This window comes from Aquarana catesbeiana, linkage group LG02, assembly GCF_042186555.1.
Source record: "Aquarana catesbeiana isolate 2022-GZ linkage group LG02, ASM4218655v1, whole genome shotgun sequence".
NCBI classification, from domain to species: domain Eukaryota; kingdom Metazoa; phylum Chordata; class Amphibia; order Anura; family Ranidae; genus Aquarana; species Aquarana catesbeiana.
This window is the reverse complement of record NC_133325.1, coordinates 68,348,940-68,364,964: the sequence shown is the minus strand read 5'-3', so window position 1 is coordinate 68,364,964 and position 16,025 is coordinate 68,348,940. Positions and strand designations below refer to the sequence as shown.

The 16,025-nt window shown below is 41.6% G+C and overlaps 1 protein-coding gene across 2 annotated transcripts in view; it reads left to right on the top strand.

Annotated features, from left to right (window-relative positions):
• Positions 1 to 14,162, top strand: part of MRE11 (MRE11 homolog, double strand break repair nuclease) — a 497,020-nt gene extending 482,858 nt beyond the window's left edge. For both annotated transcript variants that reach the window (XM_073613016.1, XM_073613017.1), the window contains exon 20: positions 7,661 to 14,162. In XM_073613016.1, the coding sequence (XP_073469117.1) occupies positions 7,661 to 7,714 (54 nt within the window). In that variant the 3' untranslated portion in view covers positions 7,715 to 14,162. The remainder of the gene's footprint in view (positions 1 to 7,660) is intronic.
• Positions 14,163 to 16,025: the final 1,863 nt, after the last annotated feature.

Sequence of the window (16,025 nt, the reverse complement as noted above, 5' to 3'; positions counted from 1 at the left end):
ATGTTGCTGGCCAGTGCTGTGTACGGGCACCGCAGTGGGGGCTTTAATCTCAGTATTACATAATGAGCTAGAATGCTATGCATACTAGCTCATTATGCCTTTGTCTTGCAGGTCTTTTTTTTTTTTTTTTTTATCTATGTGGGTTTACAACCACTTTAAGTTACAGTGCATCCGGAAAGTATTCACAGCGCTTCATTTTTTCCACATTTTGTTATGTTACAGCCTTATTCCAAAATTGATTAAATTTATTATTTTCTTCAAAATTTTACCGACAATACCCCATAATGACAGCGTGGAAGAAGTTTGAAATTAATTTTTGCAAATTTGTTAAAAACGAAAAAAATCACATATACATAAGTATTCACAGACTTTGCTCAATACTTTGTTGAAGCACCTTTGGCACCAATTACAGCCTCAAGTCTTTTTGAGTATGATGCTACAAGGGTGGCACACCTATTTTTGGGCAGTTTCTCACATTCTTCTTTGCAGGACCTCTCAATCTCTATTAGGTTGGATGGGGAGCGTCAGTGCACAGCCATTTTCAGATCTCTCCAGAGATGTTCAATCAGGTTCAAGTCTGGGCTTTGGCTAGGTCACTCAAGGACATACACAGAGTTGTCCCATAGCCACTCCTTTGTTATCTTGGCTGTGTGCTTAGGGTCATTGTCCTATTGGAAGATGAACCTTCGCCCCAGTCTGAGGTCCAGAGTGCTCTGGAGCAGGTTTTCATCAAAGATGTCTCTGTACATTGCTGCATTCAACCTTCCCTCGATCCTGACTAGTCTCCCCCGTCCTGTCGCTGAAAAACATCCCCACAGCATGATGCTGGCACCACCATGCTTTACTGTAGTGATAGTATTGTCCAGGTGATGAGCGGTGCCTGGTTTCCTCCAGACACGATGCTTGCCATTCAGGCCAAGGAGTTCAATCTTTGTTTCATCAGATCAGAGAATTGTGTTTCTTATGGTCTGAGAGTCCTTCAGGTGACTTTTGACAAACTCCAGGTGGGCTGTTGTGCCTTTTACTGAAGAGTGGCTTCCGTCTGGCCACTCTACCATACAGGCCTGATTGGTGGAGTGCATTAGAGATGGTTATTCTTCTGGAAGGTTCTCCTCTCTCCACAGAGAAACGCTGGAGCTCTGTCAGAGTGACCATTGGTTTCTTGGTCACCTCCCTGACTAAGGCCCCAATCGCTCATTTTGGCCGGGCGGCTCGCTCTAAAAAGAGTTCTGGTGGTTCCAAATGTCTTCCATTTATGGATGATGGAGGTCATTGTGCTCATTGGGACCTTCAATGCTGCAGACATTTTTCTTTTCCCGTTCCCTAGATCTGTGCCTCAAAACAATCCTGTCTCCGAGGTCTACAGACAATTCCTTGGACTTCGTGGCTTTGTTTTTGCTCTGACATGCACTGGTAACTGTGGGACCTTATATAGACAGATGTGTGCCTTTCCATATCATGTCCAATCAACTGAATTTACCACAGGTGGACTCCAATCAAGTTGTACAAATATCTCAAGGATGATCAGTGGAAACAGGATGCACCTGAGCTAATTTTTGAGTGTCATGGCAAAGGCTGTGAATACTTATGTACATGTGATTTTTTTTTTTGTTTATTTTTAATAAATTAGCAAAAAATTTCAAACAAACTTCATTCACGTTGTCATTATGGGGTATTGTTTGTAGAATATAAAAAGAAAAAAAATAAATGTAATCCATTCTGGAACAAGGCTGTAACAACAAAATGTGGAAAAAGTGATGCACTGTGAATACTTTCCGGATGCACTGTATTTATTGTAGTTATACTACATGTTGATCCTACTAGTAGATCCCTTATTTTTTCTAATTTCAACAGAAAGGGATTTGTGGTCCATTTTCTGGACAATTACACAGTGAGGCTAAAAGATTTGAGAATGTTCATATAATAAATTGTGTCCATTTTTACATTAAAGCAGTATTAAACCCAAAACAAAAAAATGTAATCTATTGCAGCTTACCAGTCATTAGATGTGGTGGCTTCCTCTTTTTTTTTCTTAGACTGGCCATACAAGATTCGAACCTCGGATGGTTCAGCAGGAACCGGCTGAGATTCAAACAGTTAATGGGCAGGCTGAATGTACCAAGTTGATTGAATGATCAACTTGGGTACAACCAACCTGCCGGATTCTTTTGCGACTATCGCTAGTGGCTGCTATAGCCTCTAGCAATAATCACTATCTTCTCCCATCTGACCCCCCCCCAGGAGAAGACATAGCCCAGGAGGAGGAATTCTCACATCAGCACTGTCTGTGTTAGGGGAATTAAGCAAATTTTTTTTCCAGAAAGAAATTTGCTCATTTGTATGGACAGCCTGAGGCTTTTTTACCTCTGTTTTCACCTGGGGATCTGGCCAGTAACATGCCTCCTGTATTAGAATGCCTCCACTCAGGTGAAAGGAGCACAGGGGGCACATTTGGACAGCAGCATTGTCAGTCTGGGGGAGGGGAGTGTTCCGGCAGATTCAAATAAACTAACAAATTGAAGCCAAACTCCAGCTAATACTTTATAATCAGTTACAGCAAACAGGTTCCTTCCTTTTAGGATAAAGGATTTACATAAATAAGTGAAAGCTGATCATTTTAAGCAACCCTGTCAGTTTTAAATGGCTTGCCTCATCCCTGTAACTGATACATTCTGCTGGAGAGATTGTCCTTTTGAAATAAACAACAGACATGCTGACTGCATCAACAGATTAAAATAAAAGAAGGAAAGCTTAAAAAATAAAATGAATGGACCCACCACATCTAAGAATTGGTAAGCTGCAATATAATAAATGTTTACTTTTGGGTTTAATAAGAATTTAATTATCCAAAGTGCAGATGAACTAACTAAACCGGGATTTTCTTTTCACTTGATTGGGTAATTAAAGTGAATCATCACACATTTTATTGTGTAATAATCTCAAACCCTTTAGTAAATTATCTTCAATTTGAGGACTGCATTTATCGTCATTCCTGAAGAAGCTGTGTGTCTATTTGTAGACCAGCTATTAAAGGACTTCAGCTAAATTAACAGGAATCGAAATTCAAGTTGACTATAGCCAACTTTAGACCATTGCCATTATATCCAATTATTCGTCATGGCTAGAGCTGAGGTGAAATATCTAAACAGCTGCAATTTGGCTATACCTTTATCAACGTGGATACACATAGGGGTAACTGCTCATTTTTCTTTTGAATAAGCTGTGATTGGGCTTTATCATTTCTAGAAGGATGGCTGTACTCACATAAAGGAGTACAGCTGTGATAGGACAGTATAATCCTCCTGGCTCAGTGGGGGGGGACTATAAAAAGTTGCAACTGTTTTTTGTTTTCTTTTGTGTATGCTACCATTACATCTATGAACAACATAAGGATCCAAATATAAACGACAATAAAGGATCCATGATATTGACATATTGCAGTTGTTTGCCTGGTAGAATAGAGCATGCTCACTTTCCAAAGTAAATTTTCATAAAGCTTAGTGAACAAGCTGCAGTGAAAATACTCTTTGCATAGAATTCTCAATATAGGAACAGGAATATAAATTGTTGGGATAACATACACTTTAAAAAGTCCTTCTTACAAATACGGATCACTGGAATTCATTTTTATGCTTTGTGTTGTAAATCTTAGTGATATGTATATATTATCTGTATTTAAAGTGGTTGTAAACTTTTTACTACCACTTTTATCTACAGATAAGCCTATAATAAGGCTTACCTGTAGATACCATGAATATCTCCTAAACTTGCACCATTTCTTCAGTAGCTGTGCCATGACTGGCGGCACCCGCGTGGGAGTGACGTCATCACGGCTCTGGCCAGTCACAGCGCCGGAGCCTGTGAACCCGGAAATAACTCCGGGAGACATGTCGCCAGTCACAGCAGTGTACGGGGACCACTGCAACAGCTTCGATCTAATGTACGTGCGATGCATACTAGCTTATTATGCCTTTGTCTTGCAGGTTGGTCTTTTGGGGTTTTTTTTTTAAGTTTACAGCCACTTTAACCAGAGCAATTTTTACAATTTGGCACTGCGTCACATTAACTGACAATTGCGTGGTCGTGCGGTGTTGTACCCAAACTAAATTTGCGTCCTTTTTTTTCCCACAAATAGAGCTTTTTTTTTAACTTTGTTTTATCTCATGGTTACTGTGAAATTGTGTGAATACATCAATGCAGTGCATGTTATCTCACCTTGCAGAGCTTGGTTTCATTGAATAAATTTACTAAAAATGAAAATATTGCAGAATATACAGCCTCATACTACATAACTAAACTCCATTTTATGCTGAATGAACAAAATTATTAATGTATCTTAAATAGAAAACTATCTTTAGATTAGATTTTTACTCCAAAAGAATTTTATTAAAATAAATTTGATTAAAAAAAATCAAAAAAATCGGTTCAAATAAAAAAAATATGATTTTTTTTTTAAATAATTGATTTATATCCACCCTGTTTCTAATGTTGGCAAAGGAAACAGGACCCCGCCAGACATCAATTATGCCAGCTGTAGGTTGGACACAACCTTGTGGCAGGTTTTGATCTCATTTTCAGCTCCAACTTCACCAAACTTGTGTTTGAAAAAAGAGAACACATGTCAGTATCATGGAAGTGGTTTATAGTAGCAGAGGAGGCTCCTTTGTGGCCCCTGGTGAGCACCATTGTTGTACAGTCACCTCCTCCTATCCATGCCCAGTCAGTTCCCATGAACTATTCTTCGGTGGGGCCCAGTCATGTGTGAATAGCTTGTTGTGTATGTGGTATTTGTTATTATCCCAATAGATATTTATCACAGAGGCTGATTCTTAGCTGCAGACAGCTACAACACATACTTACATAATAGGCGAGGTTGAAAAAACACACATGTTCATCAAGTCCAACCTATGTGTGTGATTTTATGTCAGTATTACATTGTATATCCCTGTATGTTGTGGTCGTTCAGGTGCTTATCTAATAGTTTTTTGAAATTCTCAATGCTCCCCGCTGAGACCACCGCCTTTGGAAGAGAATTCCACATCCTAACCATTCTTACGGTAAAGAACCCTCTACGCAGTTTATGGTTAAATCGCGTTTCTTCTAATTTTAGTGAATCGCTGCATGTCTTATTAACCACTTGCTTACAGGGCACTTAAACCCCCCTCCTATCCAGACCAATTTTCAGCTTTCAGCGCTGACGCACTTTGAATGATAATTGCGCGGTCATACAACACTGTACCCAAATGAAATTTTTATCATTTTTTTCACCACAAATAGAGCTTTCTTTTGGTGGTGTTTGATCACCTCTGCAGTTTTTACTTTTTTGTTAAAAAAAATGTAAAAAACTGAATTTAAAAAAAAAAAAAAAAATTTTTTTTTTATATTTTGTTATAAAAGATTTAAAACAGGTCATTTTTCTCCTTCATTGATGTACGCTGATGAGGCGGCAGTGATGGGCACTGATAGGCGGCAGTGATGGGCACTGATGGGTGGCAGTGATGGGCACTGATGGGTGGCAGTGATGGGCAGCACTGCTAGGTGGCACTGATTGACACTACAGGTGGGCATTGATAGGTGGCACTTGTGGGCACTATTAGGTGGCACTGTAGGCACTGTTAGGTGGCACTGTGGGCACTGTTATGTGGCACTGTTAGCTGGCACTATTAGGTGGCACTGATGAGGCAGATGTGCCTCTTCCACTTTGGGACCGATGTCCCTCACATCCGAGCCGGTGATCGGCTTTTTTTTCTACTCGCGCTGTTAGCGTGATTAGAAAAAAAAAACGATTACCGATCTTTTATTTACATCATGTGATCAGCTATCATTGGCTGATCAACATTTGGAGTGGCCAAATCAACAGTTTGGTACATTCTGAAGAAAGAAGAATGCACTGGTGAGCTCAGCAACATAAAAAGGCCTGGACGTCCACGGAAGAGAATAGTGGTGGGTGATCGCAGGATCCTCTCTATGGTAAAGAAAAACCCATTCACAGCATCCAGACAAGTGAAGGACACTCTCCAGGAGGTGGGCGTATCATTGTCAAAGTCTACAATCAAGAGAGGGTTTCACGAGAGCAAATACAGAGGATTCACCACAAAGTGCAAACCATTCACAAGCCTGAAGAATAGAAAAATCAAATTAGACTTTGCCAAAAAACATCTAAAAAAGCCAGACCAGTTCTGGAAAAGCATTCTTTGGACAGATGAAAGATTAATCTGTACCAGAATGACTGGAAGAAAAAAGTGTGGAGAAAACATGGAACAGCTCATGATCCAAAGTACACAATGTCATGTGTAAAACATGGTGGAGGCAGTGTGATGGCATGGGCATGCATGGCTTCCAGTGGAACTGGGTCATTTGTGTTTATTGATGATGTGACAGAAGCAGCTGGATGAATTCTGCAGTGTTTAGAGATATGTCAGCCCAGATTCAGCCAAATGCAGCAAAGTTAATTGGACGGCATTTCACAGTACAAGTGGACAATGATCCAAAACACACTGCAAAAAAAAAAAAAAAACAACCCAGAAACTTTTGAAGGAAAAGTGGAATCTTCTTCCCCGATCTCAACCCAATTGAGCATTCATTTCACTTGCTGAAGGCAAAGCTAAAGGCAGAAAGACCCACAAACATAGAACAACTGAGGACAGCTGAGGTTAGAGCCTGGCGAAGCATCAGAAAGGAGAAAACCCAGTCTTTGGCAATGTCCATGGGTTCCAGACTACAGGCAGTCATTACCAGTAAAGGATTCTCAACAAAATATTAAAAATGAACATTTTTTTTTTATAATTACTGTATTTATCAGCGTATAACACGCACCTTAACTTTAAGAGGGAAGTTTCAGGATAGTACACGGACCACCTGCATAATACACAAACCCCCTGCATAGTACACGGACCCCCTGCATAGTACACGCTGCAAGCATACTCTAAAGTTGAGAAAACTGTCAGCCCCTTCTCATACACCGCTCCTCCTGTGTCACTCATTGTAAATCAAAGCTTCTAAATACCTCCATTAACGCCGCTCTCTCTCTCGTCGACCCGGTCATGTGACTGCTTTCCTCTCTTTCATTGATGGTCACGTGACCGCTCTCCTCCTCCAATCAAAAGCTACACATGAGGAGGAGGCGGAGAGGGAGGAGGAGAGCAGCCACAACGAGCGGCGTTAAGGGATTCAGAGGGTTCGATTTACATTGAGTTACACAGAAGGAGCGGTGTATCACAAAGGACTAGCACTGCAGTAATGTTTTCTGAACTTTAGAGTTTACTGTCAGAGCTGTTCTGCGGCCAGGAGAGGCGGGGCAACCGCCCTGATACCCTCCCAATAGGCAGCACCTGGGGTGGACTGTCCGATCCCCGCCCTCTGTTGGTAAAAAAACAGATATCGGCGTATAACACGCAGGCATGATTTACCCTCTATTTTCGGGGTAAAAAAGTGTGTGTTATATGCCAATAAATACAGTATATTCATTTGTCCAATTACATTTGATAGTTATTTTCATCCCTTTGAATTAAAGCTGAAAGTCTGCACTTCAAATTCATTTGGATTGTTCTATTTAAGTTTTTACTCTGGTGGCATACAGAGTCAAAAGTATGAAAATTGTGCCTGTGTCCAAATATATATGGACCTAACTGTATATTTGTTTTTTCTGTCTTCTCCATAGGATGACTTTAATCCGTTCAAGAGCTCAACATCTTCCAGAAGAAACCGTCGATAGATCTCATCTCCCTGTCAACCGTAGTACTGTCTGCTTAGTCATCCTATTTAATATTATCAGTCTAAATCTGTAGAGCATGGACTGCTACTGAAAGGGCAAGTGCCTATAATGAGACGTGATAATGGGGGGTTTATGACCTGTATCGATCTCTTCTTCCTAAGGTTCAGCCATGTGTGTCAGCATGGTGTATCAGTGAATCAAACTGACATATTTGTCTGACATGATGAAGAATTTCATGGGAAAAATACTACTTTTACCTAGTTAATGTTTTTTTGTTAATATATGTTTGAAGTTAAAGCTGACAAAATCTGACAGTATAGAGCCAGTAGAATTACAGGCAAAACTTTTTTTTTTTCCATGTTGGATAGAGTAAGGGAAGGTTATAAAGGTTATAGCCTTGACAGGTTTTTTTGCCATCTGTGTCCTGTTTTAATTTCCTGTCCCATAGCTAAAACAGGAAGTGAGTGGAAATCCCTCCAAAGTGAGGGAATCCCTGGTTTCCACTAGAGTCAGCAGAACGAGTGCCCTCACTGGAAGATATACCCTCTATTGCTGCTCTTGGGACAACCCAAAATTTGTCATTTTCCATTTACTTTTGTTTTCGATGACAACAGTAAACAGGACAAATAGAGAGGTTGAATCTCCCTGACAGGTTGAATATCTCTCCACTGTATCCAAAACTAGCCTGCCATGCTAGTTCCACCTACTTCTGATAATTCTGTTTTGGTGAATTGGATTACTTGTTGGTCACTTCTTGAACAGTTCAATGACAAGATCCCCTTGCAGTTGTTTGTGTCATATCCTCTAGAACAGGCTTTGTCAGTCAGGGTTCCGTGGAACCCCAGGTTTCCTCCAAAGGTTGCCAGGGGTTCCTTGAGTAATGAGCAGTTTTACCTCTGAGATATGTAACCACTAACGCCAATTATGTTTTTAGCCATTTGTATGAGGGGACATTCCTGCCACTGACCACCAGTGTAAGAGGCATTCTGCTTATTGACAACCACACTAATGTACCATTAGTTGTTGATATAGCAGGAATTGTAAGGGGTTCCTGTAGACCTGAAAGTTATTTTAAGGGTTCCTCCATGTAAAAAAAAATGTTAAGAAAGGTTGCCCTGTAACAAAGCTTTATGATGGTTTAAATGTCTGCAACTGCATTCTGCTTACAATATTAGGCATTAATGAGGGGGAGATGATTATAGCAAAAGGGCAGAGTAAGGCCAGCCAAAGACTAAGCGACTTTCTTTTCTGCAACCACAGGTTGCAGGAAAGAATTTTGTTTGATTCCCCCATCAACACAGTGTTGATAGGGGATTCCCTCCCGCTGAGTCATTGTGTTCTTCCGGTGGGGGGTGGGGGGCTGGGGAAGCCACCCCCGCCGTGATAAAACAGTGGTTTTTGTTAGCGGCTATAACAGCTTCTAGCAGTAATCGCATGTAAAATTCGGCAGGCTGGTTGTACCCAAGTTGATTGAACAATTTGGGCACATTCAGCCTACCTATACATGGTTCGAATCTCGGCCATTTCCTGCTGAACTGGCCGAGATTTGAACTGTCTATGGCTGGCTTTTGGAATTCTGATGTTCCCAAGATAGACAAGGTTGCATGTAATTCAGTTGATTAGCACCGACAGAAACTGGATTATCAGTTTTGGAAGGCGTTGTCTTTTAAATGTTTAAGTAAGTTAACCAATTTTGATGCCTTAGGCTACCCACTCCAGTACCGATTTTCTTATTAGGATTAAAGTGATTGTAAAGCTTCGATTTTTTTTTTGTTTTTTTAAATAACAAACATGTCATACTTACCTCCACTGTGCGGCTCATTTTGCACAGAGTGGCCCCGAACACTGTCTTCTGGGGTCCCCTCGGCGGCTCTCGCGGCTCCTCCCCACATTAGATAACCCCCTAGGAGAAGCACTCTTCCGGGGAGGTTACCTTGCGGGCAAGCTCCCGAGTCCATCATTTGTCCATAGTCGCCAAATGCATGACTCAGCCCCAGCGCCCGCGTAATTGGATTTGATTGACAGCAGCAGGAGCCAATGGCTGCGCTGCTATCAATCTATCCAGTCAAGAGCCGAGAACTGCCGGGCAGAGGGACAGCGCGTCCCCGCCGGGTGAAGTTCCAGGGCTCAGGTAAGTAAAACGGGGGGCTGGGGGGTCGGTCACTGCCAGGTGTTTTTTCACCCTACTGCATAGGATGCAGTAAGAAGAAAAAACGCAAGGGTTTACAACCCCTTTAAGGAGTTTTTAATAAGGTTTTTCTTATAAGCAACCATTTTTATTATTTTGTACTCAAAACACTGTGAGTCCCATAAAGTGATAATTTGATGAATGAGGGTTTTAAGAAACATAATACTGATAGGCTACAAAACTTATCTTGGCTCTTCTACTTACCCTGACTCACCTGTAGAGTAAAGGACAAGAGTGAGGACAGGGCATCCCTGAGGATTTACAGTGAATCACATTTATTCCTGGCTGATGTAATAATTCAGTGCACCCAAGAAATAAAAGATTAGGCCTAAGCAGAGTAGCTAATGCTTAAAGCGGTATTAAACCCAAAAGCAAAACATTTATTATATTGCAGCTTACCAGTTCTTAGATGTGGTGGCTGACTGTATTTGTTTTCTTTTTTAGGCTTCTGTCTTCTATTTTCATCTATTGAGCCAGTAAGTGTGTTGTTTTACATGATTTGCTGTAACTGCTTATACAGTATTAGCTGGAGTTTGGCTGGAGTTTGTTAGCGCATCTACATCTGCTAGTAGCTGACAATGCTGCTGTCTAAATGTGCCCCTGTGCTCCTTCATCCTGAGTTAGGGCGCTCTAATACAGGAGTTGTCTTACTGGCCAGATCACCAGGTGAAAACAGAGGGGGGAAAAGCCTATAAAAGAAAACGAATGCAGCCATCAAATTTAATACCACTTTCATTTCTTCCCCACGTATGGCCCAGAACACATGACTGTAGAACTTGGACATGGCGCACATAAGGAATTAGGGCTTCCTGTACTTTTATCAACAGCAGAAGAGACAGCTCAAAAAAAATTCTAATTGTTACCAATTAGTCACGTTGCCATGTGGCTCCTTGGTTTGTACTGATCCTGAATTAAGGACGTGTCACATGGTGGGTAATAGTGTCACCGAGGACTTTGCAAACCTTAAATTCACTGAAATTTGACTTTCTTTGTCACGATTGAAAGTTACTTCACTGACTAAACAATACTACAATTTAATAGCAGGGAAACATCAGAAGACAATGTATTGCTGGTTTGGAAGTGGAAAAGCAACACTCCACTGGATAATTTAAAGCAGATCTAAACACTCCTATCCTTTACAGTCCAGGAAGCTGCCATGTCACTCTGTGTTTGATCTTCAGTTTCCATGGTGCTGAATGTTTGATCAGTTATGACACCAGCCATTTGATGGCTTGACAGTTTGGTTGAGAGCATATACAGCTGTAACAGTATTCATTCATAACAGGCCTTGAATTAATGTGCTTTGGGTTAAATAGATGGATTTAGTTCCCCCCCTAAGTTGAATTTTTGAGATGCTGTTGCTGTCACCAGTTAAACAATCGCCCATGTGACCTGGCCCTTATAAAGTGCTGTTTTAAAGCAGATCTTCACCCTCCAGGGCATGTTGCATGTTCCCTTCCACCCCCCTCCCCTCAGAAATCGGGCATTCTTCTTTTTTTATCCTTTATTTAGTTTTTTTATTTTTATTTGCTTAGGCGAACGACGTGCACTTTGTCCACTCCGCCTCCTGGTATATGTACATAATATATCCCAGGAAGCAAAGTCCTTCTACAGGAAGAATCTGGGTTACTGATGACGTTGCAAAAGAAGATGGGGCCAGTAAAGAAGCAGATCTCAGTAGGACAACACTGGATCTGCTGGGCAAGTGAATAGCTGAATAGGAGAAGGGAGCGTGAAGATCTGCTTTAATTATATTTTTTCTCCTGCCAAGACACACTAAACTTCATGCATTGTACCGGACTAAAGTTTCAAAAATACTCCACCTTCCATTGATGCAGTGGTTACATCCCTCGTCGCCCACTGTCGTCTTCTCCCCGGCTATTTCCGAGTGCTGGTTTTTTGACCTCTTGGTTAGCTGGGAGGGTAATGAAGTCATCCTGTGCATGCACACGGGAGACAGTAATTCCGCATGCGCAGGTCAGTTTAAATTCCGGCACACTGCCTGTGTGCCAGGATGCCACTCCTTCGCATGTGCGGGAGCGTCATCATCCCACACCAACCAGTCAAGACCTGTGCCTGGAAGAAGCTTGGGAAAAGATGCCAGCGAGGGACTTTGCAAGCATCGGACCATTGGAACTAAGGTAAGTATTTTTACCTTTAGGGCTAGTTTACACTTGCTTCTAAACATGGCTTTGGACACTCTTTTGCTAAAGCTCTCGGAACACCAGTCAAAGCCCCTTTGACTAAATAAAATGGTTACCTTTCAGTCCTGTACACCTTGCTTTTGCTTCGTGCTTCGATGAGGCTTTGGTGGGGCATCGATGAGGCTTTGGTGGGGCTTCGATGAGGCTTCAGTGGGGCTTCAGTCAAGCGAGCTTTTCCATAGACTTCTATGGAGGCTTTGAAGATGCTTTGAAGCACCACTGAAGCTATATGGGGTATAATTTTGGAAGCAAAACAAAAGGAAGATATAAACAAGACTGTAAGCTAGCTATTTTATTTAGTGAAAAGAGTTTTGACTGGCGTTCAGAGAGCTTTAACAAACCCTGTCCGAAGACTTGTTTTGAAGCAAGTGTAGACTAGCCGTTAATGTGTGTTGAAGCCGAAACAAGTGTAAATGAGCCCTTAGTTCCGCTTTAACACATTAGTAATATCAACTGTTCTTCTCTTTGGGAATCCACAAGATTCAAATTTGAAGGTTCTAACTGTAATTTTGCATCTTACAATGCCTAGGTTTGGGTTAGGTGGGGGAACCCAGGGTAGCAGCTCCTCCGGGAAATCGAATGCCGCGTACACACGGTCAGACTTTTCGACCGAACTTGTCCGACGGACCAAATCTGGCGGACAATCCGATCGTGTGTGGGCTTCACCGGACCTTCAGCGGACTTTTCCAGTCGCAAATCTGACGGACTTTAGATTTGGAACATGCTTCAAATCTTTACGTCATAACTCCGCCGGACCTAGAAATCCACTCGTCTGTATGCTAGTCCGACGGACAAAGACCCACGCTAGGGCAGCTATTGGCTACTGGCTATCAACTTCCTTATTTTAGTCCGGTATACGTCATCACGTACGAATCCGTCGGACTTTGGTGTGATCGTGTGTAGGCAAGTCCGGTCGTTAGAAAGTCTGTTGAAAGTCCGCCAAAAGTCTGTCGAAAGTCTGCCGGACGGGCTGTCGGACTTTTGTAGCTGAAAAGTCCGACCGTGTGTACGCGGCATAACTCTTTCAGCCCCTCTGTCATTGTTTATTAATTACAACAAGACTGCTAACATAGCTCAATGGTAACCTTAAGACAGTCAACTATATTAATAGCCTTGCACTGCATGACCAAGCAGCCCCACTAAAATGTTCAACAATATCTGAGTCTTTTGTGAGTCAGTATTTGACGGTAGTAAATTGACCTTTGAAAAGTCAAATGCTTAGACGGAAATGCTAGCTATATCATCACACAGACTCAGAAGGGGGGAGGGGGTTGCCCCCATGACCACATCAATGAGGATTGGCAAAGCATGAGGAAATAACCAGCAATATCCCAAATATATGAGTAAATGTACAATGTGGATAGCCTCTATATGGCTTGCCGTTGATGCAACTCTCTCAAAGGAATAGCGTTTCTTTAATTTCACTTCACTTACTGCAAAGAATAGATAAAACTGACATGACATCCTGTTTAATACTTCTGCACTATCATGACTGCTGCTTCAGCTTTTTCTCCGATAGTGCCCTATTATGGTATGATTACATTTTTACCATGTGACATCCAGGTGTTTTTCTTATGATCCAAAAGTAGCCAGCTCTTCACTGAACAAGTAAAATGGTACTTTACTATATTCTGCGTACGTGCCAGATGCTCTTGTCTTATATTTGTCTTATAAACGTATTATGAACGTCTCGCCTATTGTATTACAGTTTTCTAAAAAATAAACTATGCAACTTGTCTGAAACCTACTTATTTTCTGATTATCTACAAGTAAATTTGGAATGTATTTTCACAGTTCTGCTTTTAGAAATTCCCAAAGTAACCATAATGATTTGTAGGGATATCTGATACGTGACTCATTAAAAGAGACCTTCAGGGCTAAGTAAATGGATCTTTGTGTTTTCATGCCATTTATACTGTTCTTTCATTTCCCATTAGCTCTCTTTAATTTGTCTTCGTGCTTGCTGTCTGTCGTGCAGGCACAGAAACAAAGGGTGTATTTGGATGATAATGTTCAAAGTTTAATATTATTTTCATAATAAAGTTTTCTTGTTATCTGTGTTGTGTTATCACTTTGCTATTGTTTTTTTTTTTTTTATCCATTAAGGAGCCTGCATATAGTAGAGAGTGCATACCGCTATTTACAGGACACCCCAGTGTTGACTCCATTCTGCGCCTGCATTTTACTAGCTAATCATAAAATACAGGATGCACTGTGGATCCTAAGCCCAGGTTCACACTATAGCGATCTCAGACATCGCATGTGCCACTGGTGCCGAACACATGCTATGTCTGTGCGATGCGAGTTCAGCCATACAGTTCTTTGGCTGAACTCGCATTGGATTTGCAGAAAAAAAGGTGCAGGGACTTTTTTTTCCCCGCACTGGAATCGGATTGCATGGGTGTTCTCACCTATACGATCTGATTCCTGTCCGACTCCACAGTTCGCACTGTGATTTGTGAACCGATCTGGGGGTGTCATTAACATTGTATTGACATCTGCAGCGGTTCACAGAGGGCAGCGTGAACTGCCTGCGGGAGAGATGCAATGCATCGCTACAGTGTGAACCTAGGCTAAAGAATGTATAGGAAAGCAAGGCGCATTCCTAAGACATGATGTTACCTGCAAACCAAGTGACAAAGCGGATGGAGATGCTAGTACAAACCTTCAATAGTGGAACATCACCAACACAACACATTGAAAGCTCAGATAGGAGCCCTTTTTTTTATTAATCACAGAAGATGTGGTTTGCCATACGTGCCATACTTTAGCCCCTTCATCAGGTAGACAGACTCTGAAAAATTGTATCATTTGCAGTTAATAAAAAAGCTCCTATCTGAGCATTCATTGCGCTAATAACATTTCACTACCAAGGTGTCCCCCAAAGTGCTGTCTTTTTTTTTTTTCCAATCAATTTTTATTGACTTTTAAGAGAAGGTATACAGCAATAGACATAGTTGCAGATGCAGCCGCTGTAATAACAATGATCAGTGACCAGAATCCCGCTAACGTATTTGTAAAGTGTAGTATTACACACACAATGGTACTAGTGTCGTACATCTGGTAATCCTGTTCCAAGGCATTGAACAGGCTGAGTATAGCAAGTAAGCCAAAAAAAAATAAAATAAAGTGAAATATGAAGAGAAGTCCCTTATTCCAAGGCCCATAGTGTAGCATACATATCAGACTTTTGGTAGATGGGGGACTTTGGGCCTAAGGTAAGACACTCATGGCTCCTTTGTAGGTTTAGATTGATCACGTAGGAGGGGAGATATAAGGATAAAAAAAGGGACAGTGGTACTAGTGAGGAAATGGGGGTTGATATGGGGGTGTGGGTGTCATAAGTGGCCTTTGAAGGTAAGGGTAAGAAAGGGGGGCACTAATTCCCGTCTTCTCTCTCGCCCAAGGTGTGAGTGGACAGCTATGCTAGGTGCCTCTTGTATTCATCTGTCATGATGAAATGTGTCCAACAGGACCATGTGTCCAAGAATTTAGAGGGGGTAATTTCCATGGATAGACAAGTTCCTCCATTTCAGTGATTTTTGTGATTCGTTAAAACCAGTCTGCAATGGTCGGGGGATCCTACGAACGCCATTGAGCTGGGATGCATAACCTGGCCACATTCACAAGATGCATGGATAAAGAGTGTAGGTATGTCTTTTTTGGCATTGTGGAGTGGTGCAGCAGAAATTGTGCCGGTGAGTACTCTAAAGTGAAAGTAGTGATTTGATTTGTGAGACAGTGAACTTCTGTCCAGAATGGTTGGATTTGAGGGCAGTACCTCCGGATGTGCAAAAGCTAACCCAACTCTTCACCACACCAGCACTAGGGGGAGATTGTAGGTGAGATCTTATGTAGCTTAAGGGGACTATACCATCTGGAAAAAAAATTGAATCCGTTTTCTTGCATGGGGATGACC